We start from the raw sequence: 24,119 nt of genomic DNA on the forward strand, positions 1-24,119 counted from the left end.
ACTGCCGAATGGATTTACTTTGCCAAGGCTACACACTTGGACTTACACTGCCGAATGGACTTACGTTGCCAAGGTTACACATTTAGACTTATACTGCTGAAATAATATGTACCATGCATTGGAACCTATCCCAAGACTCCTCTTGCACCTATGCTCCCCATTGAGTTAGGAATTTTACCACAAGGCTATTTAAGAACCTATCACAAGGCTCCCCCTACGCAAATACACTAAAGGTTTTCCCAACTATATCTTACTTCTCCCCCTTTGCCTAATATCAAAAAGCTTTCCAACAATATCCCAATTGTTGAAAACTTATCATCCAACTGACCCTAAACTCATGTATTTATCCTCTTAGGATCTCATACACCTATACGAGCTGACCCAGTCATAATCCAGTGCTGAAAGCAATTTCAGGCTAGTATCAGTCGACTGCCACAAGCATCAGTCGACTGATTCTATCGAATTCAATACACAGAACCATTCTGTGTTCAAAATACACTGTTACTAGTCGACTGGTAATTGTACCAGTCGACTGACACCCAAATTCCAGCCTATCCTACATTTTCGATTCGATTTCATAAATGTACAAATAATTCCACAGATATAAAAAAATCTTCAAATTTTGTGGAGATGTCTGTTTTACCCATGTCTACTTGGAAAAAATATATTACAAAATGTATCTATCACAAATTCTAAGATTGACACAAAATCAAAATCTAGCTAAATGGTTTAATTAAACCTTGACCTAAAGTCCTAGTTTTGACTTCCTCTTGATGTATTTGCTCATACTAACCCACAATGCATCCCTAGCATTAGTTTATATGGCATCTATACATCCAAAACTAATTATCATGTTATATAATCCCAATGTCATATTTCTAAGCATGAAACATAACTCATGTGTGCCAATTCCCTAAGATTGAGACTCAAATCCGTCTCCAAACTATTTGGCACACTCCATAACCCAACCTAGACTCTCAAGTAAAATCCACTTGAGATACATTGGTCATGTGTCCATTTTTTACTCTTTGAGCTCCCCCTAGAGCTCTTAATCTTAGTCACCTCCCTAAGTAACTCATCCACAATTGCTAGGACACATCGGTGCACCTCCGGTGACACTTGGCATATAAACATAACCTTTTTTACCTTGGACACCTTATCTTTCGTTAATTTAACCTTACCTTTAAATGACTTTCCCTTGCCATTTATTGACTTCTCCTTGCTATAGTCATATGTAACTCTAGCATAAGACTTTCCCTTAGCCTTGGAGATATTAGATTGGTATCCCAAATTTGATCTATCATTATTGGGTCTTTGGCTACCCAATACCATACTTAAACCCTTAGATCCAACATTGAATCTTTTTAGGGTTTTCTCCAACTTATCAAGCTTTGCCCTCAAAGTTTGATTTTTCTTTTCTAGGCCCCTAACCCTAGAGTTGATATGTCCACTTTGGACATTCCTAGACCTACCCCTTCCTAGGCATGTGTCTCCCCTTCTTGAAATTAAGCCTTGGTTCTCCTTAGGTAATGAGAATTTAACTTACCTAGGTCTTCCATGTATAAATTTCCTAGAGTTTTGATCTACATTAACCCTATTCCTATTATGATATTTAAATCCAAGATTTTTCATGGTCATATAATGATTATCATTATTTTTTCTGGCATGCATGGAGGAATTTAAATTTGACTTCAAATTTAAACTAGGATTTACCTTACCCTTTACCTTTGGAGCTCCCCCTTGACATGAGCCTCCATTGTTCCTCCACTTCTTTTCCCATATCTTCAAATGTGCCAACTTCTTGAGCTCTCCCTTCTTTGGGTATTTTGTGTGGTAGTGTCCCATTTCTCCACACGTGAAGCATCTAATGTGCTTCTTCTCATTCTTCTTCCTACAATTCAAATTAGATTCTAAAGAAATTGAATTGAGTTTAGGAGATACTCCTTTCTTAACCATTGGACATCTACTCTTGTATTGTCCCTTCTCATTGCACCCTAAGCAAATTATATGGTCCTTTGATTTCACTTTGGTGGAGATGCACACTATGTTGACTTCTTCCAAGACTTCTTCTTCATCCTCTTCACTTGTTTTGGATTCTTCTTCAATCATTGAGGATGTAGATGATGCCTTATCTTCCTCATCCATACTTGTGGATGACCTTTCTTCATCCTTCTCCTCCTCAGAAGTTGAGCATGAATCAACTTCCAGTTGCCCCTCCTCTACTTGAGCCACTTTTTCCTTTTCTTCAAATTTTTTTCTTCTTGTGTAGACATGAGTTCTTCTCCTAGAACCATCTTTACCTTACTCCACAACTCATGGGCATTCTTGTATTCACCTACATGACTTATCACATTAGATGGCAAAAGTTTAATCAAAATTGATATTACCTTTGAATTTACCTCTGATCGTGTGATTTGTTCCTCCGTCCAATGTTGTAGTTGGAGTCTCTTTCCTTTCTTGTCTCTTGGGATTTCAAATGGTTCCTCGACGACCATCATTGTGTCCTAATCCATCTTGAGGAAGTTCTTCATTTTCACCATCTAAAAGGTGATGCCCCATAAACATCCTCCTTCAAACTTTGGCGGATCTATCAAGTCGGTCATCTTTGCTTTCTTGGCGGTTAGTCCAATGGAGAGCGGTCTCGCTCTTATACTACTTGTAGGGGATCTTGCGGTCGGCTAGTAGGGGGTTGAATGGACAGCGGCCCCAAATCGATAGCTTCCTACGTATGTTAGATTGTGCAGCGGAATAATACAAAACAAACAAGCTAAACACTAAAGGAAATACAAAGACTAAGAAAGAAAAGCAAACCAATACATGTCGATGTAATGTGGTTCGGAGATTAGGGCTCCTACTCCACGGCTGCCCTTGAGGTAGATGATCCCTATCCGTCGGTGAATTAGCCCTCGGCAAACTCCGCCTAGCTCACGTAGCTCTTTGTGGGTGAAGAAACCTCACCACAACTCTCACAAGAACTCTTGAGAAGCTAGGGCACTGGAAGACTACTAATAGGGGTTAACTATCTCTATTTCGTCAGCCTTAACCAAGCTCCAAAGCCTCGGTTATATAGGCCACGATTTGGAAAACTTTGTCTACCAGCCGACTACCAAAACTATCAATCGACTGTCCTCTGTGGAGATTCGACCGTTACATTCTAACAACTCAATACCAGTCGGCTGGTAAAAGTACCAGTCGGCTGGTAAAAGTACCAGTCGACTGCTCTACACTGGTCGAGTGAACAGAAGTATTATGTTCACTCCCAGTTGATTGCCAGTCGACTACACCAATCGACTGATGAAACCACCAGTCGACTAGTACCCGAGTACAATCTCTTAGCACTCGGACCCTCACTCTTACGACTCACTTGACTCTTCGCTGCAGCTTTGACCTCTTGCCTTCAAAGCTACTTCCTTTGGCTCTCGTCCCTCGGATGCACCCAAGCCCGCATCTCATCCCAATGCTATCCTTCGCATATGCCTCGAAGTTGTTTCCCTCGGCCCTTATCTTTGCTGCCTTGTCCACGGTCCCTCGAATGCTCCATCCTTCACCGGATCCAAATCCATAAACCTGAGTCATATGTGTATCCTGCAAATCTGCACACTCATATACACATATCAAATACAAGAATGAACCTAACTTAAACCCTTTGCCCAAACACCAAAACACATGGTTGCACGGACCATTGGGATTGCTCCAACAGATACTTGGCACAAGGAAATCCAGATGGGTCAAGGGTAACTAGACATCTGGTGAAGGAAGTCCAAGTGGGTCATAGAGGACCGGACACTTGGCACGAGATGATAAATTCAAGTGGGTCAAGGTTGACCAGACACTTGGCATAAGGAGAAAAGTCCAAGTGAGTCAAAGGATTGACCGGACACTTGGCACGAGACGATAAGTCCAAGTGGGTCAAGGTTGACTGGACACTTGGCACGAGAAGAAAAGTCCAAGTGGGTCAAAGGATTGACATGACACTTGGTGAAAAAGTCCCAACAGGTCAAGGTTGACTGAATGCTAAGCACGAGGAGTCCCAACAGGTCACGATTGACTGGATGTTGAGTTTGGGAGTTCTAGACTTGATTCGGGCAAGCTAGGATTGGTCAATTTGATCAAGTGATCAAATTGGACCAATCCCAATCAACCAGCTGATCGATTAGGCATAGTGCTACGATAAACATCAGCCCAATCGATTGGTCGATTGATTGGGAGATTATATCATGTGCACAAAAGTCTTCCTAATCGATCAATCAATCGATTAGGCACAACCAATTGATTAGCCGATCGATTGGTAGCTAGAAATCGCGCGCGACGCGATGAAGGTTGAATCGTTTGGGCGATCGATTCAGGCCTTCTCCAGCAGAGCACAGAGGCACTCTGATCTATCGACCGATCAATTCAAGCCTCCCCAATCGATTGGTCAATTGATTGGGATGTGACTGTTGCGAAAGAAGCATCAAGTTTAAAATCATCTTCCTCGCAGCGACTCCGCAGCTCGACTCTCCACTTCTTGCAATCTTTTCTCACAGGTTCTCACTAGTTCTTGAAACTTCTTGGAGCAAAGTGTTGTTGCACTTCCAAGATCAAGAGACATTCCACGCAAGAAGAAGAAGCTAGCTAAGGTTTCATTTGTGTAAAATCTTGTAAGATTTTCTTTGTATTTGTTTTTTCGTTTCTTCTTGTTGTATTGAGAGTTTGTACAAGGCTTCTCCACCTTCGATAGTTATCGAGAAGGAGTTATTTCATAGTGGATGAGTGAGTGAGGGTTGGATCCTTGGATCAGTCACCTCTTCTTGAGGTGGATACCAAGTAAATCCCTTGTGTTAGCATTGTAAGAGTTGCTTAAGTGTTTTCCGCTACAACAACATCATTAAAGCAAGCAACCGAAGCACGACGAGCTATCACCCCCTCTAGCATCAATCGACCCTAACACTTAATTCTCATGTTTGATTGAATGTTTGTGTAGAATTACTAATCCCATAGGGGGAGTGCCCTATATCGTATGATCGAGGGGTCCTAGTGATAAGTGTATCCTTTTTCCGGACATCTAGGGCATTGCCTTGAAAGGAGGAGCAATCCTACATAAGGAAGCAGAAAATTAGACATAATTATTACTTCTTTCTATATGTTATTAAATGCTAGTGTGTTTTTATGATGTATAACTGAGAGGCCATAGTGACAGAGATATCCCGTTACCGGACTTCATAGGAATCAGTTATATTTAGTAGCATAGGATATGGATTAAGATAACATTCCGACTTAATCTTTACGAGGAAAAACCGATAATGAATCTAACTTCCTACAAGTGTATAGGAATAGAGGATAGGTGATAGGTGATCCATGATACATTGATTAACATCACAACGAAACTGAACCCCTAGAACATTTCCCAACCCAAGTTCCTCAACACTCTTTCTCTTTCTTTATCTTTCTCAATCCTACTTCTATTTACTTAGTGTGTGACTCTCGATTATCGATCCTTTATCTAATTCGCTGTGAATAATCGCCAGTGCTTATAACCAGTTCTCGTAGGATTGATAATATTTTATTACTTGACGATACACATATACTTACGAGCTCACATTAAGTTTTTAGCGTCGTTGCCAGAAACTCTGCTTATAACATTAGTTGATAATCATTTGAGTTAGTCTAAACTTATTTTCTTTTACATTTTGTAAATATTTCTATAATAATATTTTTATAGATATATCTTGCATTTGCTTACTTTTATTTCTATAATTTTCTTTTTTGTAATTTAAAATTATGTACTTTGAATTTCCTGCACTTGATTACTTGTTTTTATATTTGAAAACACTATTTTTCGTTATGTTTAAATTTTGCAATTAGAATTCTTGTAATTTTATTTTTGCATGTGAAGATATAATCTTGCAGGAGATCTATTTCCACTTGATCCTGAAATTGATAGAACCTATCGAAGAAGGAGAAACCTGCAAAGACAACAAGAAGAACAAGCATCATCTGAATTTACGCAGCGCCTTATACACATGGGCTTCAGTCTAGCATCACTAGACAAGCTATTGAAACTAATAATTTTGAAATTAAGTTTGCGGTAATTTTAACGGTACAACAACATCAATTTGGGGGTAGGCTATACGAAGATCCTAATCAACACTTGAAAGTCTTTTATGAAATATGTGGGACCATGAAAATGAATGGAGTCCCAGCCGAAACGGTGAGATTAATGCTATTTAGGTTTTCTCTAAAGGATATAGCCAAGATGTAGCTCACTTCTTTGCCTGCCAATAGTATAACTTCATTGGAGAAATGTGAGCAGTTATTCCTCGATAAATTATATCCACCAAGCAAGACATCGTATATGCAGAATCTTATTGCAAGCTTCAAGCAAGTTGACACAGAATCATTATATAAAGTCTGGGATAGATTCAAAAGCATGCTTAGAAAGTACCCCCACCATGGGTTGGAAAAATGGTTAGTGATCCACACATTGTACAACGACATCAACTATCATACAAAGGTGTCTCTAGACTCTATAGCTAGAGGGGCACTAATGGACAAAGGTTTAGATAAAGCCGAGGAAATTATTGAAAGTGTGGTATTAAATTATCACAAATGGGCATTAGAGCAAAGTGAAAGCTTCTTCCCTAAAAATCCAACAAAGGCATCATGCAAATTTGATGTGGATGCACTTACACTTATGTCAACAAAAGTAGATGCATTATCCAAGAAGCTCGAATCAATGGGGATGGGTACAGTGAATGTTATTGTAGGAATATATGATTCTTGTGGAAGTACAGAGCATGTATAGGAAGCCTGCCCACTTGGGGCCATCCCTTGAGCAGAGATACTCCACCCTGTGGGCTTCCAGCTGGTCGGGCTCCTCCTCCTTGAGTTTAGCAAGTTTGACTCGTAGTGCTTGAATCTTGGCGTTTTTCTCGTCAATTAGTCTTTGGCGCTCACCGAGTTGGAGTTCATAGCTCGCCTGCTCTATAGTACAACCAACTTGCTCCATGACCAGAGCCACCTCCGTTTCCTGCAGCTTCTTCTCCAAGATCCGAGCTGTTAGATTTTGAGGGATGTCCTAAGCCAATCGCTTTATGATTTTTATTATTTATTTGATAAATATATATTTACTATTTCAGTGCATATTATATGTTTAATTGTCTTAAACTCATTTACTAAATGTCCGTAATATAATTCATATCATAAGAGAATTTATGATTGGATCACAACTTGTGATTATCTCTATATGTGTGATTATAAATGTATTAGAATTTTCCTAGTCGTCGAATTGATGCATTCTGGCATCATCAATTCTTTAAGACTAGTGCGGGTTATACTCTTTGGTTCGCCAAACAGCTATTTTTTTATTGGCTGGAGACATTGAGATGTCGAGAGCTAAACGTGGATGCTAGTTATGGTAACTAGTTCATTGGAGTGACTCACCGTAAGACTTCATATGGTTATCTACATATATGGATATGTTTGTGAAGTTTTTATTACAGTTCGAGTGCAAGTTTCCTTCGACTTGAGATATACAAGTCATCTTAGTCATGGAGACTTATATTTTTAACATCTTAAACAAGCATCTCATAGAGGTGTGGACTCGGGATGATTGAGTATAAGTTAAAATATCCGAAGGTATTTAGATAGCCCGCTGAGGATTCACCACTCCTTGCGAGGAGACGTATACCCTATGGTCACTCTTAAAGATTATTACTTAAAGTCTTTGATCAAATCATCACATGTTAAGAGTATGAGACTCTTAGACATATATACGAGTAATTTGAATTCCGTAGAACGAGAAAGTATTGCTTGAGCTAGGTGTGACATAATCAGCCTAGTGGAAACAGACACATAAATCATGTCCTGAACCAAGTGGGTATAATGTTGGTTGCTACTCGGAAAACCTATAGGTTCCACTGTACAAAAATTTTGTACAAAGGTCTGAACCTTTTCCTAGCTACCATGTGTTCTTTTAAATTAAATTTTGGATCGCCTGCGGAACTTAACACGTTTGATCCAAAACTTAATCTATTTGTTCTTTTAGGTTTTGACTTGGATCTCCTGCGGAACTTAACACGTTCGACCCAAGTCTCCTTAAGTTATTAATTCCATTAAATATTAATTTCCATAATTGGTTCCCAGTACTGACGTGGCGAGGCACATGGCCTTCTTGGATATGGGAGCAACCACCACCGACTAGACAAAACCTTTTATAGAAAGCTAATATTTAATTTCCTAAAATAACTTTAGGTTAACCAAAGAGAACAATCAAATCACAAGGAAAAGAAAAAACAAAAGAACACAACATCGAAAAACATATTCGAAATTCTAGAACGTAAGCCTCTTGTATTTGGTATTATTTCCATAAATAACTAGTATGATGCGGAAAAGGAAAAACTACTAGTTATACCTTCTAGAAAGACCTCTTGATCTTCTACCGTATTCCTCTTCTAACCTCGGACGTTGTGTGGGCAACGATCTACCAAGATGAGAAACCACCAACCACCTTCTTCTCCTCCTAGCTAGGTTCGGCCACAACAAGGAAGCTTCACCAAGGAAGAAAATCAAAACACCAACCAAGCTCCAAGAGATGCTAGCTTCCTCTCCTTCTTCTTCTTCCCCAAGTAGTATCCGGCCACCACAAGAGCTCCAAGCAAGATATAAGTTTCAGCCACCACAAAGAGGAAGAAAAGAAGAAGATGGCCGGCCAAAATAACTTTCTTCAAGCATGAAGAATTTCGGCCACCACCAGTGCTCCAAGGGATGCTAGAAACGAGACTTGCTTTCTCTCCTTCTTCTCCTTCCTTGATCCGGCCACCAACAAAAGCTCCACCAAGAAGATAGGTTTCGGCCATCAAGAGGAGAGGAGAGAAAGAGAAGGGCCGGCCACCATACCAAGGAAAAAAGAGGGAGAATAATAATAGAGGTTCACCCATGAAGGCACCCTCACCCCTTCTTTTATATTCCTTGGCCTAGGCAAATTAGGAAATTTAATTACAATAAAATTTCCTTAATTTCCTTGACATGATTTAATTGAGAAAAATTAAATAAAATTTCCCAATTTAATCTCTAATGGCCGGCCACTTCTAGAGGAAATAAATTAGACAAGTTTTAATCAACAAATTAAAACTTCCTAATTTGTTTCCAGAAATTTTAAAAATAAAATTTCTCTTTAAAAATCTCTTCATGGTTGATAAAGAAAATTTCTATAATTTTAATTTTATCAACATGTGGATAATTTTTAAAGAGAAAATAAAATAACTCATCAATCTACAAATAAGGAAAGAGATCTAATCTCTTTCTTTAATCTTTTGTAGATCTTTTACAAGAGAGATATTTTAATTTTAATTCTCTTTAAAAAATTATTTCTTCCACATAATAAAAACTAAAATTAAAATCCCTTTTTAATTTAATTTGGCCGGCCCCACTAGCTTGGGTTCAAGCTAGGGCTAATATACCTAGGCCGGCCCTAGCTTGGTTCCCAAGCTAGCTTGGTCGGCCCCTTATTAGTGGGTATAGAAGGTGGGTATAGGTGGGTATAGAACTTCTACAAATAAGAGGCTACGATAGGGACCGAGAGGAGGAATTGGTTTTGGTCTCCCGATAAAATTAAGCATCCCGTTTTCGCCCCGAACACACAACTTAATTTTATCAATGATAATTTATTCCACTAGAGAATTATCATTGAACTACCGCACCAATCCCAAATTATATTTTTGGGCTCCTTCTTATTATGAGTGTGTTAGTCTCCCTGTGTTTAAGATATCAAATGTCCACTAATTAAGTGAGTTACTGACAACTCATTTAATTAATATCTAAGTCCAATAGTAGTACCACTCAACCTTATTATCATGTCGGACTAAGTCCACCTGCAGGGTTTAACATGACAATCTTTATGAGCTCCTCTTGAGGACATTATCAACCTAGTATCTCTAGGACACAGTTTCCTTCTATAATCAACAACACACACTATAAGTGATACCATTTCCCAACTTATCGGGTTTATTGATTCAACGAACTAAATCTCACCCGTTGATAAATTAAAGAAATAAATATCAAATATATGTGCTTGTTATTACATTAGGATTAAGAGCACACACTTCCATAATAACCGAGGTCTTTGTTTCTTTATAAAGTCAGTATAAAAGAAACGACCTCAAATGGTCCTACTCAATACACTCTGAGTGTACTAGTGTAATTATATAGTCAAGATAAACTAATACCTAATTACACTACGACCTTCCAATGGTTCGTTCCTTTCCATCATGGTCGTGAGCTACTGTTTATAATTTATAAGGTACTGATAACATGATCTTCTGTGTGTGACACCACACACCATGTCATCTACAATATAAATTAATTGAACAACTACATTTATCATAAATGTAGACATTTGACCAATGTGATTCTTATTTCTAGATAAATGTTTATACCAAAAGCTAGGCTTTTAGTATACACTCCAACATATAAGACAAGTGAAAGGAACGAGACACGACTCATTGTAGTTGCTGAAGGGTTTAGAATTAATTCTGAAATCAACTATGATTTTCTAGATAATTGGGGATCATGATGTACTACTAAGTGTCACTCGCGATCGTTCCATAATTAAGTAATTAATTATAGATGACCAAGATAAATTAATAATCTATTAGGTTACACGCACTATGAGTCTCTAAAAGACGTAAAACAAGTTAAAGAATATGATTCTTAAATTAAGAGATAAATATTTGGTTGGACCATACATAAAACAAATATAGAAATATTTATCGAATCGGGAGCGCGGATTGACCACATCTCTTTTGGAAGAGTTAGACCTTATTTGGATTAGTCATGAACTAACTTGGTTTAGGTGTAAACTAAACCAAGATGTTAATCAATTAATTTTTTATTAAGGGATAATAGGTTGGATTGAGCTTTCTAATCTAACCCATTAATGAGTGATATATATTGATATGGTTAAGGGAGAAACATACACAAGAGATCATTAATTGGCTTGATAAGGTTTTGGAAACCTTAACCCAACTTTTATTCTCTCCCTTCTCTCCTCTCTTTCTTCCGCCGCCAACAAGGAGAAATCTCTCCTTGTTGTTGTGACCACCAAGGAAGGACAAGGCTTCTTCCTTATTTGCTTCCTCTTTTTCTCTTGATCTCTCTCCTTCGCTTGTGGCTAGTAACTTCCGAAGGAGAGGCTTATACTCACGGAGTTTCCTTATGGAGCTCGACGTGGATACAAATAGAGGAAAGATTCAATAATGTTGCTATAGTTGATGCCTTTCTCATTACAAGTCATCTGTAAGGTATGCCTAGAATAATTGTTATTCATTTTCGTTTTGTTTTATGATCTTGTCCAGTGCGATTAGATCCTACATGCGTGTGGTGAGTGTGTTATAATAAATTAGATTTATTTATGTTTTAGTCTTCCACTGTGTATGTTTATGAAACATGTTTTAGCACACAATTCATCAGCATATCCCAACCGAGCCTCCTTGTTCTTAATGTCTAGGTTTTTGATGACCCTGAGCTTCTGGGCGTTTGCCGAGCTAATCTTTGATTCAAAATTATGGGTCTGCTTCCTCAGCTTCTCCAGCTCGATGGATTGATTATAGTTTTTATCCTTCTCCACGATGAATGCCCGCTCAGACCCTACTCAGACAGCTTCTCCAAGTCTTCCTTTAATTGAGTCACCACTGTAGTCAAACGTTCGATCAAGGCTTGGAAACACCCGTATCCCTAACTGGGATTTGCACCTGCTTGAGCTTATGGTTTAATTGGGCTAGCCTTTGGCAGATAGCTAGGTCATCCACCCAAAACTATTACATGAAGAAATTGGTTAGGTTAAGCCTAGTGGATAATATAATTATTTAAAATATTACACGAACTTACCCTCTGGAATTTTAGCTGAATCGATCGACCAACTTATCAGGGGGAAGGGTCGTCGTCTTGGCTCTGGCATCCACCCAGATCTGGGCTAAGGGACCTTGGATTATGATTTTATGCTTGAGGGTGCGTGGCTCCTCCAGTCGGGGTAGTGCCACTCATCGATTGGCAATCTAAGGATGACCGTTATATGCCTGTGCGAGCTAGAGCCAATTGGCTCTAAGCTGGCCTTGTCTTTGGATTTTGATACCGAAGTGGATCAGATGGTGGAGAGAGGGGCCACAGGTCCAACCGACGTAGGCAGCAAATAAGAAATTGGGTGGGCAATAATAGTGTAAGCCAGTAGCTCAGACAAGGAAGGTGTCCTATCGGATGAAGAAAGAGTCGATAGATTGGCCGCTCCCTCAGGGATAGCAGAAGTTGAACTTTCACCCTGCTCAGATGGGGGTCGTCTAGGAGGCACAATGGTAGAACTTTAGGCAATAGAGGTTTCATCCAGTAGCTCAGACAAGGAAGGTGTCCTATCGGATGAAGAAAGAGTCGATAGATTGGCCGCTCCCTCAGGGATAGCAGAAGTTGAACTTTCACCCCGCTCAGATGGGGGTCGTCTAGGAGGCACAATGGTAGAACTTTGGGCAATAGAGGTCATTGAACATGTGGAAGCTTTCGTTCAAAGCCTTTTTCGATGTTGACGTTGAGCCAGCCGCTCGGTAGAAGTAGTGAACTATAAGGAAACCACTATGGGCAGCAAGGAAGGGCGCTTTGGAAGAAGATCCTCAGTGTAATAAGTGGCATCACTCACCTCCACTCGGCTCTCTCCTTCCTCATCGGTCGGCTCCTCCAAATGTCCAACCTGCATGAGTCTGTGACTCTCTAGCTTAGCGGCTCCATGGGGTTCAACTTCTTCATCAGTCAACTTGGTGGTGTTGGTTGCTACTCGGAAAACCTATAGGTTCCACTATACAAAAATTTTGTACAAAGGTCTGAACCTTTTCCTAGCTACCATGTGTTCTTTTTAAATTAAATTTTGGATCGCCTGCGGAACTTAACACGTTTGATCCAAAACTTAATCTATTTGTTCTTTTAGGTTTTGACTTGGATCTCCTGCGGAACTTAACACGTTCGACCCAAGTCTCCTTAAGTTATTAATTCCATTAAATATTAATTTCCATAAAAGGTTCTCAGTACTGACGTGGCGAGGCACATGGCCTTCTTGGATATGGGAGCAACCACCACCGACTAGACAAAACCTTTAATAGAAAGCTAATATTTAATTTCCTAAAATAACTTTAGGTTAACCAAAGAGAACAATCAAATCACAAGGAAAAGAAAGAAACAAAAGAACACAACTTCGAAAAAACATATTCGAAATTCTAGAACGTAAGCATCTTGTATTTGGTATTATTTCCATAAATAACTAGCATGATGCGGAAATAGAAATTACTAGTTATACCTTGTAGAAAAACCTCTTGATCTTCTACCGTATTCCTCTTCTAACCTCAGACGTTGTGTGGGCAACGATCTTCCGAGATGAGAAACCACCAATCACCTTCTTCTCCTCCTAGCTAGGTTCGGCCAACAAAGAGGAAGCTTCACCAAGGAGGAAAAACAAAATACTAACCAAGCTCCAAGAGATGCTAGCTTTCTCTCCTTCTTCTTCTTCTTCTCCGAGTAGTATCCGGCCACCACAAGAGCTCCAATAGAAGGGTAGGGTTCGGCCACCACAAGAGGAAGAGAGGGAGAGGTTGGCCGGCCACACCAAGGAACAAAAGAGGGAGAGGAATAATAGATGTTGTGTCTTGTGAAGGCACCCTCACCCCTTCTTTTATATTCCTTGGCCTAGGCAAATTAGGAAATTTAATTACAATAAATTTTCCTTAATTTCCTTGACATGATTTAATTGAGAGAAATAAAATAAAATTTCCCAATTAACTTGAGATGGCCGGCCACATCATTGGAAAACAAAAGAGGACAAGTTTTAATCAACAATTAAAACTTCCTAATTTGTTTCCGGAAATTTTAAAAAATAAAATTTCTCTTTAAAATCTCTTCATGGTTGATAAAAGGAAATTTCTATAATTTTAATTTTATCAATATGTGAATAATTTTTAAAGAAAAAATAAAACATCTCTCCAATCTACAAATAAGGAAAGAGATCTAATCTCTTTCTTTAATCTTTTGTAGATCTTTTACAAGAGAGATATTTTAATTTTAATTCTCTTTAAAATATATCTTCCACATAATAATAAAATTTAAAATTAAATTTCTTTTTTAATTTATTTTGGCCGGCCCTACTAGCTTGGGTTCAAGCTAGGGCCGGCCACCCAATCTCATACCTAGGCCGGCCCTAGCTTGATCCCAAGCTAGCTTGGCCGGCCCCTATTGGGTGGGTATAGAAGGTGGGTATAGGTGGGTATAGAACTCTATAAATAAGAGGCTACGATAGGGACCAAGAGGAGGATTTGGTTTTGGTTTCTGTCAGCATACTCTACCGTAGCACCTTGTCCATCGGACGCACCGAGCCCGTCGATTCTCTCCCGTGTCGTCCTTCTCGCTAGTCACGTCTTTCGCTCAACTTTCTATGCTCCTAAGTTATTGCACACTTAGACACAGGACATCAAAACATAACAGGACCTAACTTGACTTGGTTGGTCACACCAAAACTATAATGGGGTACTTACAATCTTTTCCTTTTGATATGAGCAACCCTAAATTAAGTTAGGGTAAACAAAAAATAAATAGTAATAGAAATGACAAGTACATATGTTGCATTTAAGAAAAATATGTAAAAAAAAAAAGTGTACCCTCCCCCTAGACTTAACCTCTAGTTCTCCCCCTTTGATCATATTAAAAATAGGCTATTCCATAAAAATAACTTGAAAACGTGTAAAAAGAGTCTAAGGGAGAAAAATAAGGTGACTAACATTAAAAAAAAACATTAAGTTTAAATTTTGAAAATCTGGAATTTTATAACTTATAAATTAATTTTTAAAAAAATAGTTAAACAAATATTTTTGATCTAAAAATTTTTATAGCAATAAAGCAGACATGACCAAGGCTGTAATAAAATCTTCATAAAATTATGAATTTGATTTAAGCAATAATAAATTTTCTAAGTTTGTATTATAGCAAGTAGCTTTGCAGAGAAAATAAATTTTAAAAAATAACTTTTCGAGAAAAATTTGTATTTGGATAGATAATTCATAGAAAATTTACCAATGGTAAAAAAATTTTAAAAAAAAATTCATGGACAGAGAAAATGATAATGTTTCACAAAAAGTTAAATTTTGCATAAATTAACTCGGTGAAATAATTTTAAATTAAAAAATAGAAATTTTGTTGAAAATTCCATAAAAATAATATAATGGTTTTATAGATGAGTAATGAAAATTTCTTTCTCGGAAAAATTTGGATCAAATTAATTTTTAACAAAAATTATGCAAAAAACTATTTAGTCAATTCTAAGAAAAAAAAAATTCAATCATTTCAAATGTAAGACATGTATAAAAATTTAATCCAAGCATGATTTTGGAACCCAAAATAGGTTCCTTCCTACTGGATCAATTAAAAATTTTTTAGGGATATATTTTGGTGACAACTTTCTAACTTGGCCCTTATGATATCTAAAATATCAATTTAGTCCTGAATTATTTCTAAAATTTGAAGGAATAAAAGTTGAACATGCAGAATTTTTAAAATTTTGTATTTATTCTTTTAAATTTTTATTTTTTATTTTTAGTTTATCGAATCCTCCAAACGACAAGATCTTTCTAGAGTTCCTTTTAAATCATTATTTTCTTTTAATATTTTTTATTCTCTATTTCTAATTTGCAAGAACTTTTTGATAACATTTTTATAAATTTAAACAATTTATCCGGAGGTAGAGATCGTACCTGACTTACCTTGTCGATCTCAGATGTCCCTCCTAAAGAGCTGCTTTCCTCTGACGTTGCTCCTCTTTCATCAATACTCTCGATGCTCATTTCTGATGAGCTTGCTTCATCACCTTCTTCGTGACTTGCCATCAGTGTAAGTCTAGCATAAGCTTCGATTTATGATTTGATGAAGTTTCGTCCCATGTCGCCTTTAAGTTCTTGTGACTTTTCTAGGTCGCCTGATTCACCTTTTTGTCTTTTTCCTTGTCCTTATTCTTGTTCTTCAGTTTTGGACAGTTGTCCTTAATATGCTCTTCTTCATTACAGTGATAGTATCTTACCTTTATTTTCCTTCTATTACCTTACACTTGATTAAACTTATTAGTTTTAATAAATTTTTTAAATTTTCTTACCATAAAGATCGTTTCATCATCATCGAGAGTCATTTTGGATTCCGATTCGTTCATTTTTTGCTTTTAAGGTAATGTTGTGCTTGGGCTCCTTCTTTAGATCTGTACATCTAGTTTCATACACTTCAAGTGTAGAAAATAATTCTTTTAATGTACATACTTATAGATCCTTAGAGATGTAATAAGCATCTACTAAGGTTGACCATTTAGGATTCCTAGGAAATGCGTTAATCACGTACCTTAGTGAATCTTGGTTGGTTATCTTTTCTCTGAGATTCGTGAGTCCAATGATGAGTTCCTTTATCCTTGAGTGAAGGTGTGTGACGGTTTCACCTTCTTCTAGCTGAAGGTTGCTGATCTGGTTCCGAAGCAAGTACCGTCTCGCGAGTTTGGCTTCAGACGTATCTTCATGTAGCTCCAATAACTTCTTCGAAAACTTCTTTGTTGATTCATAGGCGCCGATTCTGTTGACTTCTTGCGGAGGTAACATGCTCAATAGATGGAATTCGTCTCGTCCATTTTGCTACTAAATCTGCTTGCTCTTTCTTGGTCTTTTGGAGCTACAAAATTATATTTTAATATTAGTAATAAATAAAAATCCGTTTTGAAGAATACCTCCATCTTTCTTTTTCAAATCGTGAACTCTCCCTTGAACTTCGATGGGTAGATACTTCATCCGACCATCTCTTATGCTTTGGTTGGTGGTTAGTCCTTCTAAAGCATCCTAACTTTGATACAACTTGTTGGTCCCTTGGAGGCCGGCAAGAGGGGGTGAATTGCCCTGCATAAAAAAATGAACTTCCTTCTCGATCTTTACAGCTTGATTAAAACTAACACTTTCATAAACAAAATTTAAACAACTAATTAAAGAGAGAAAGAGACACCAAGATTTACTTGGTTTGCAATCAAGAGATTGCTAATTCAAGACGTTGAAAGCTCACTAAAGTCTCCTTTGAGCGGAGAAGCCTCTTACAGTAATTGAAGCACTGAATTACAAAGCTAAACAGGAAAAGAATTGATTACAAGTGTTGTTTTTAGCTTCTGAGATCAAGGTTGTATTTATAGCTCTGATCAAGGCGCCTGGAAGGCTTCCAGACACCCATACATGAATAAAATTTTATCCAAGTCGCAACGGATCACAACACGTTGTATTTCAATAAACTTTTTGGTCTAGGCTCCTGGAAGGGTTTTGAGCTCTCGGATGGTGTTGATACTGTTGGAGCAATCTAGGTGCCCTAGGTTTTGATGTTTGGGCAAAGGTTTAAGTTAGGTTTATTGTTATATTTGATATGTATTATGAGTGTACATGATATAGGTACAACAAGGAAAGTCCAAGTGTAATCTTGGCAAAGGAGGAAAGTCCAAGAATGAGTTTTGGCGGTGTAAGTCTAAGCATGTAGTCTTGGCAACGTAAGTCCAAGTGTGACTTGGCAATGGATGAAGTCCCGAAGGTGAGGAGTCTCTTGGCAAAGGAAGACCCGACAGCAAGGAGAAGACCGAAAGAAGCTCCAGAAGGCAAGACGTGAAGGATGGGGAGATATCCGAGGGACGCGAGGCTGATGGAGGAGGCTAGGTCTAAGTTGGTCGGGCGAGGACAAGTGCTGAGTGAATGTACTCGAGGGGGGGTCAAATCCTAGGGTTAGAGTTTGACCAGTTGACTAAGGTAGGGCACAAAGTATTTATGTGCCCGACGGCTGTGAAAACAGTCGCTCGACACTATAACAGTCAAACAGACACTATAGCAGTCAACCGATACCGTAGCAGGTACTGTAGCAGTCGACTGGTACACTATAGCAGTTGACTAGTGTACTGTAGCAGTCGACTGGTAGTCGATCGTTGTCTTATAACAGTTGAATTTCACTTAGGACCAGTCGACTGGTGGAAAGAAAACACTTGGTGTTTTCCTCTCGAGCTCTATTTAATAGAGCTTGGGGTGCTTGGATAAGTTGACGAAATAAACTTGGTTAAAACCTATTAGTGTCTCCCAAGCCCTCGTGTGATCGGTGTACTTGTATTCAAGTGTTTGTGGCGAGGTTTCTCCACTGATAAGGAGTTTGATCTAGCCGGAGGTTTTCCGAGGAGTTATTCACCGACGGATAGGGATCGTCCACCTTACGGACAGCCGTGGAGTAGGAGCTTTATCTTCGAACCATGTTAAATCTACGTGTTAGGTTTGCTTTCTCTTGTTAGTATTTATTTTTGTATTTCGCTGTGTGTACTAACCATTGTAGAAAGCAACGTGTTGGGTGAGACGTTATTCACCCCCCTCTAGCGGACGTTAAGGTCCCAACAGATACGACCCTTACTGAGTGAGGCGCCTCGAGGGCGCCCAGGTAATCCGTACGCTTGGACCGAAGTCAACTTCCCTGTTGAGTTTTTGGTTCAGGCTCTCACTTGGGTGATTTCAACCATCCAGAATATGACTCACCCAAACTCATTTTTCGACCTTCGAGGAACCTTCCGCTCCGGCTTCTCGTCCCTCGAAATTGCCACGCGTTTCCTTCTCATCCGCTAGTATACTCTTCTGCAGCACCTCATTCCTTGGACGCACCGAGTTCATCGACTCTCTCCCGTGTCGTCCTTCTCGCTAGCTGCATCTTTCACTCAACTTCTTGTGCTCCTAAGTTCCTGCACACTTAGACACAACATTAAAATATAACAAGACCTAACTTGACTTGGTTGATCACATCAAAACTACCACGGAGTACTTACAAATTGATTTCCAAGAAATCAAGATAATATCAACAGTAATTAAAGGGCACTATGAGGATGGGAGGCCGCTCGGGAAAGATATGAGAAAGGAGATAATAAACAACTAAGTGTTGCTAACATATGAGTTGAGCGGCGTCAGACTCTTCCAACTAGGGAGAAAAGAATTCCCTTAGGAGCTGTAAATAAGGGCGTTAGTTGTGTAAGCCGAGCGACAGACAACAAAGCTCCCGGGAGAAAATGAGAGCTACAAAAAATACTAAGTATCCAGTCAATCAGACTTACAGCCTCCTTTGACTAGACTTGAGGTGGAGGCTTGTCATACGGTGATAAAAGTGCCCCCTTTAAAAAGCGAGTCAAAACAGGGAGGACCAACTGACATGGAGGTTAAAGTCAAGCGGTCAAAGTTACATGGTCAGGCGGACCTAGAACTGCTAACCTGGATATGTCGGTCGAGCAGACCTCGCATCGTCGATCGGATACATTGTACCTCCTCAACAACATGATGGGCCAAGTGAAGAACAAATCGGTGACAACGTCTTGTAAGGCCGAGTTGGTCATCTCCCAACTAAATGGCGGTAGGTCGGCCTACAGCGGAACCTAGATACCTATCATATCGTACTATTTTAGAAGTTTGTGTTAGAAAGGACATAGAATATCCTGCTGGCAAATCGTCCTTTATAAGCTTTCAACCTGTCAAATCACAGTGGTTTGCGTGCTCATTTAACGAAAAGTGTCAGGACACTTTATGACATGTTCTTTCTTAGGAAAGCTTTAGCATGTTAATGCTTTAAGATGCGTGCATAATACAACATTGACATTATAAAAGAGGTTTTCATTTACAGGTGAAGGAATGTGATACTTCTTATTTGCGCACACTATTTGTTACCGTTAACGACTACTACTTTCTTCCCTAAAATCGATCATTAACTTGAACATCAAAGGATTAACGTCAAAGACTCTTTTTCTGATAAGATATTAATATTCATTGTCTTACATAATAGTACGAAATCTTCATCGAGTCAATAATAGAATCATATCTTGAGCGTCTTCATCGAGTCAATAATAGAATCATATCTCCAGCTCACCGCCTTAATTGATTTCAGAATCATAGCTATTTGTTCAAATGTATTTTAGTTGTAGGTTGTTGAACCAACCAAAGCTTAAGTGCGACGTCATGCTTGCACTATCAGATCTTAGTTCCACTGTTCTACCCATCGTGAACTATGCATTATGTATATCACTACCCACATGATCTTTAAAGTTTCATTCCTTGCTGATATATATAAGGAACTTAATCACCATTGGCTGAGACCACCGAATATATTCCATCATATATATTCAGAAAAATCCAAATGAAGCAGTACATTTGGTGATAGAACGAGACAAGCTCTTTAATCAAACTGGAGCTACTCTTTCATGTTCCGGGATGTCTTCCAAGTTTGGTGCACCAACGTAACAGACAACACATGCCGACCAGCTCTTCTCCAGGCCACCTGCTCCAGTACTTTTAACTTGAATGTAGGCAAAAATATTTTGTTTGTTCTGAGATCATCTTCAACGCTAGCCAAATCCGACCAGATTATCTCCTTAAATCCTCCCTGTCGTCTTGGCTTAGCTTCTCAATCTCCAATCAAGACGACATGACGAACATTGATCGGTCGGCCATTGACGTAGCTATTGCGCTGCTGTGTCTCGTTCTCGTGGCTCTCGTGGCTGTCCTTTACGTCCTCTGCCGGAAGAAGTTCGCCGCCGTGGACCCGGCAGCCGGCGAAGGCAAAGTCAGCACGTCGGGCCCCATCCTCCCAGCCGCGCACTTCCACCAGCTGAGCGATATGGAGACCGCCACGGCCGGTTTCCATGGCTCGCGCGTGGTGGGCTGTGGCCGGCTGGGGACCGTATATAAGGCTGAGGAGGCCGACGGCGGGCGCGGCTACAGCGTGAAGCGCATCCATCACCACCTGGTGTTGGGCAATCCCGGTATGAGCTTCTCCTCGCGGATGAAGTCGCTCTCGTACGCGTGCCACCACCCTAACGTGGTGCCCGTCCTGGGCTTCTCCGAGGCGCCGGGGGAGCGCCTCATCATCTCGGAGTTCGTGGGAGAAACCAGTTGCAGCCTGGAGCACTACCTTAAACAGGGGAGCGCGGTCCTTGGCTGGGCGGCCCGCCTCCGGATCGCGACCGGTGCGGCGCGCGGCATCGAGCACCTCCACGACGCCAGCGTGCCGGGCGTCGTGCACGGGTGCGTGAAGCCGAGCAACATCCTGGTGGACGCGGGGCTCTGCTCCAGGGTCTGCGATTACGGACTCAGCTTCCTAATGGAGGCGGCGGACAGGGCGAGGGAGATGGAGGGATACGTGGACTGGGAAGGCGGCGGCGCGTGCAAGGAGAACGACGTGTATGCATTCGGGGTTGTTTTGCTGGAGTTGTTGAGCGGGAGAAGGTGCGACGGCGGGAGGCTGGCGGATTGGGCACTGGCGCTGATGAGGGAGGACAGAGCAGGGGAGGTACTGGACGCGCGGGTGGCCGCGCCGAGGGACGTGCGGCCGTTGCTGAGGATGATGAAGGTGGCAGCGGCGTGCGTCGGGAACGGCCGGAAGACGCGTCCTGGGATTGCCCAGGTGGCGGCGATTCTGAGCAGCTTGGAAGCGCAACCTTCTAGTGCGCAGTCTCCAGATGAAGTATCCAAATCTTGAGGTACTTCAACGTTGAAGTAGTACATAGCTCTGATCGAGAATTGTAGCAGACAATGAAGAAAGTACATGATTCTCGAACGAAATCAAAAACTAGTCCTTGACGTAATTCTAAAGCATAAAAGTACACCTCAATTTTCCGGTGAATTATCTTCGGACGAAGAAATCATGTGATTCAGTCGTGACAGAGGTCTGGCATGTACTGAGGCAGCACTATGGTTAGTGCCATTACCAGGAAACCCACCAACAATCTGTCAGCAGGAATATCCATCAAGAATTTCTCCAACATGAGTTCCTTCTCTCTGATAATTGCCATTAACCATTGTTGTACTATATTTTCTGTGGTTTTCTCTCTCCCGATGATGCTTTGTTCTTCCTTTTCTTCTGCCTTATTTGCACGCACCAATTTATCTGGGATCTTATCTCTGCATATAATGCTTTCTTCTTGCTTTTCTTCTGCCTCGTTTACATGCACCTCATCCTTGACTTCTTCCTGATGTTATGAAGGAGTCACTCAAGATTTTCGACTCCACTTTGAGCAGTAGAATCTCCGGTTGTTCAACTACCTCTGATGGCGCGATCTGCTTCATTTGATCTTGCAGAAGAAACTCTAGCACTACCTGAGCCGTCCTCTCTCATTTGAGCTGCTGCTTCAGGAGATGAGTCTGACTCTTGGCTTTCTTCTCCCATTTTCTCTACTTCATTCACTATAGGCCGCCCTTCAGCCCAGTGTTGAAGATCAGCTATGTTAGTTTGAATTTGATTGTTCTTGGATCCATCTTCTTCTCGAGCAAATGACGCAGGTTGTCTCTTCTCAATGGCTTCCTTCGTTGTAGAAAATTCTTCTGTGCTGACTTCAGAATGAATTATGTGAGGATGAGTTTGATTGCTATGGGTTCCATCACCTTCTCCTTCTCCTTCAAGAGACGACTCTAACTCTTTCTTTTCTTCAGTCACTTCTTCGTGTCCATCTTTTTCATCTGCTTCATGAGGTGTATCGATATCTTTCTTATCTTCTTCTTCTTCATGTTCTTTTCCTTCTGGAGATGCCTCTGCCTCTTTCATTTCTTCAATTTCTTCTCCTTCAAGGGATGATTTATCCTCTTTCTTATCTTCGATCTCTTCTCATCCTGTCCGAAAGTCGATGAGATGGATACTGGAGATGTGACGCTCCTGCTGACCTCCTATGGACTTTGCTCCGACATGCAACACAAGCAGCGTCAGTGTCAGGGCAGGAAAAAGGTCCCCGACGATGATCCTCCGACGCTCAAGTCAGTCTCCGACGAAGCAAGAAGGAGAAGAAGCAATGAGAACTGCAGCACAACAATAAATATCGCATGTAACGCATACCTCCACCGATCCTTGGACCACCCTTTTATATAAAGCTTCTGTAGCGTGCGTGCACACTTCCCAATGTGAACATGCATCTCAAAGTTTTCTCTGAAAAAACGTGTTAGTAAATTGTCTCTGACAAAGTACCTTAATAAGCCGAGCATATCTCTGAAGTGACAGTGGAAGCTTCCGCCGTATGATCCTCTGTCTGACCATGCCGTCTGTCAGCATGCTGACACTAGCTAGCTCCCAAAAGAATGTCGAGAGATAGTGTGTTGTGTCTATTAGTGGGCCGAGTGGGACAGTCGCTCGATCGGAATTCCACTATTCCCGTGCTGTATGTTGTCGGTCCGAACGGGATGGCAGCTCGGCCGGAAGTGCACTGTTCACATGCTATGTTGCTGTGCCGAGCGGGATGGTCGCTCGGCCGAAAGTCTATTGTCCGCGTGAACTGTTACTGAGTCAAGCGGAATAGCCGCTCGGCCGGAAGTCCACTGTCCATGTGATGATGTCAAGTCTGTTGCTAGACTGAGCGGGGTAGCCGCTTGAATCGGCTTCTGCGCGCCATTTGAACGTCGGTTGTTTGATTGCTCCTTGTGTCAAAGACGGTGGGTCAGAGCTTACTCCCTGGTCGGTGAATGATTCGTCCGACCGACCGATATCGTTCCCCGTTGACCGCCTTGATTTTGACCTTCCTTGACCTTCACCGTGACAACGGGATGGAATCCTTCATCATTACCGCATCATCTTCCTTGCCTCCTCCTTGTTGTGGAGATGCCTCTGCCTCTTTCTTTTCTTCATCTCTTCCTCTGCTGCTGCTTCTTTAGAAGACGATTCGGACACTTTCTTTTTTTCAATCTCCTCTTCATATTTTTCAAGATCATCTTGTTTCTCTCGCTTGGATTCATCTGAGACTTGCTCAGTTTGCTGTTCACTAATGTCCTGAGAATTTGCCTCTTCTGCAAGATCACTTTGTGATGCTTCAACCTTTTGTTGTTCAGCCATTTCCTTGAAGGACAAAGGCTCTACTACTCCGGGCACATCGGTTCTTCCAAAAATGTCAAAACCTTCTCATACCTATAGCACACACACTCTGACATACTTGCTTGCTGATGTCAAAGCCAGCTGATTGAATTAATTCATTTGTGTTGGATTGCCCATTATCTGCCTCTGCAAAATCAAATTGTGGTTGTTTTGGTAAGGGCTCATCTCCCCCTTCATTGCCCAAAGCAGGAGGTACA

General features: G+C 40.5%; 1 protein-coding gene across 1 annotated transcript; it reads left to right on the forward strand.

Annotated features, from left to right (window-relative positions):
• The first annotated feature begins 20,496 nt into the window (after positions 1 to 20,496).
• Positions 20,497 to 21,549, forward strand: LOC122033683 (serine/threonine-protein kinase-like protein CCR1). Its single transcript, XM_042592841.1, has one exon. The coding sequence runs from the start codon at positions 20,497 to 20,499 to the stop codon at positions 21,547 to 21,549; it is 1,053 nt and encodes a 350-aa protein (XP_042448775.1).
• The last annotated feature ends 2,570 nt before the right edge of the window (positions 21,550 to 24,119 follow it).

Source organism: Zingiber officinale, chromosome 1B (assembly GCF_018446385.1).
Source record: "Zingiber officinale cultivar Zhangliang chromosome 1B, Zo_v1.1, whole genome shotgun sequence".
Taxonomy (NCBI): Eukaryota; Viridiplantae; Streptophyta; class Magnoliopsida; order Zingiberales; family Zingiberaceae; genus Zingiber; species Zingiber officinale.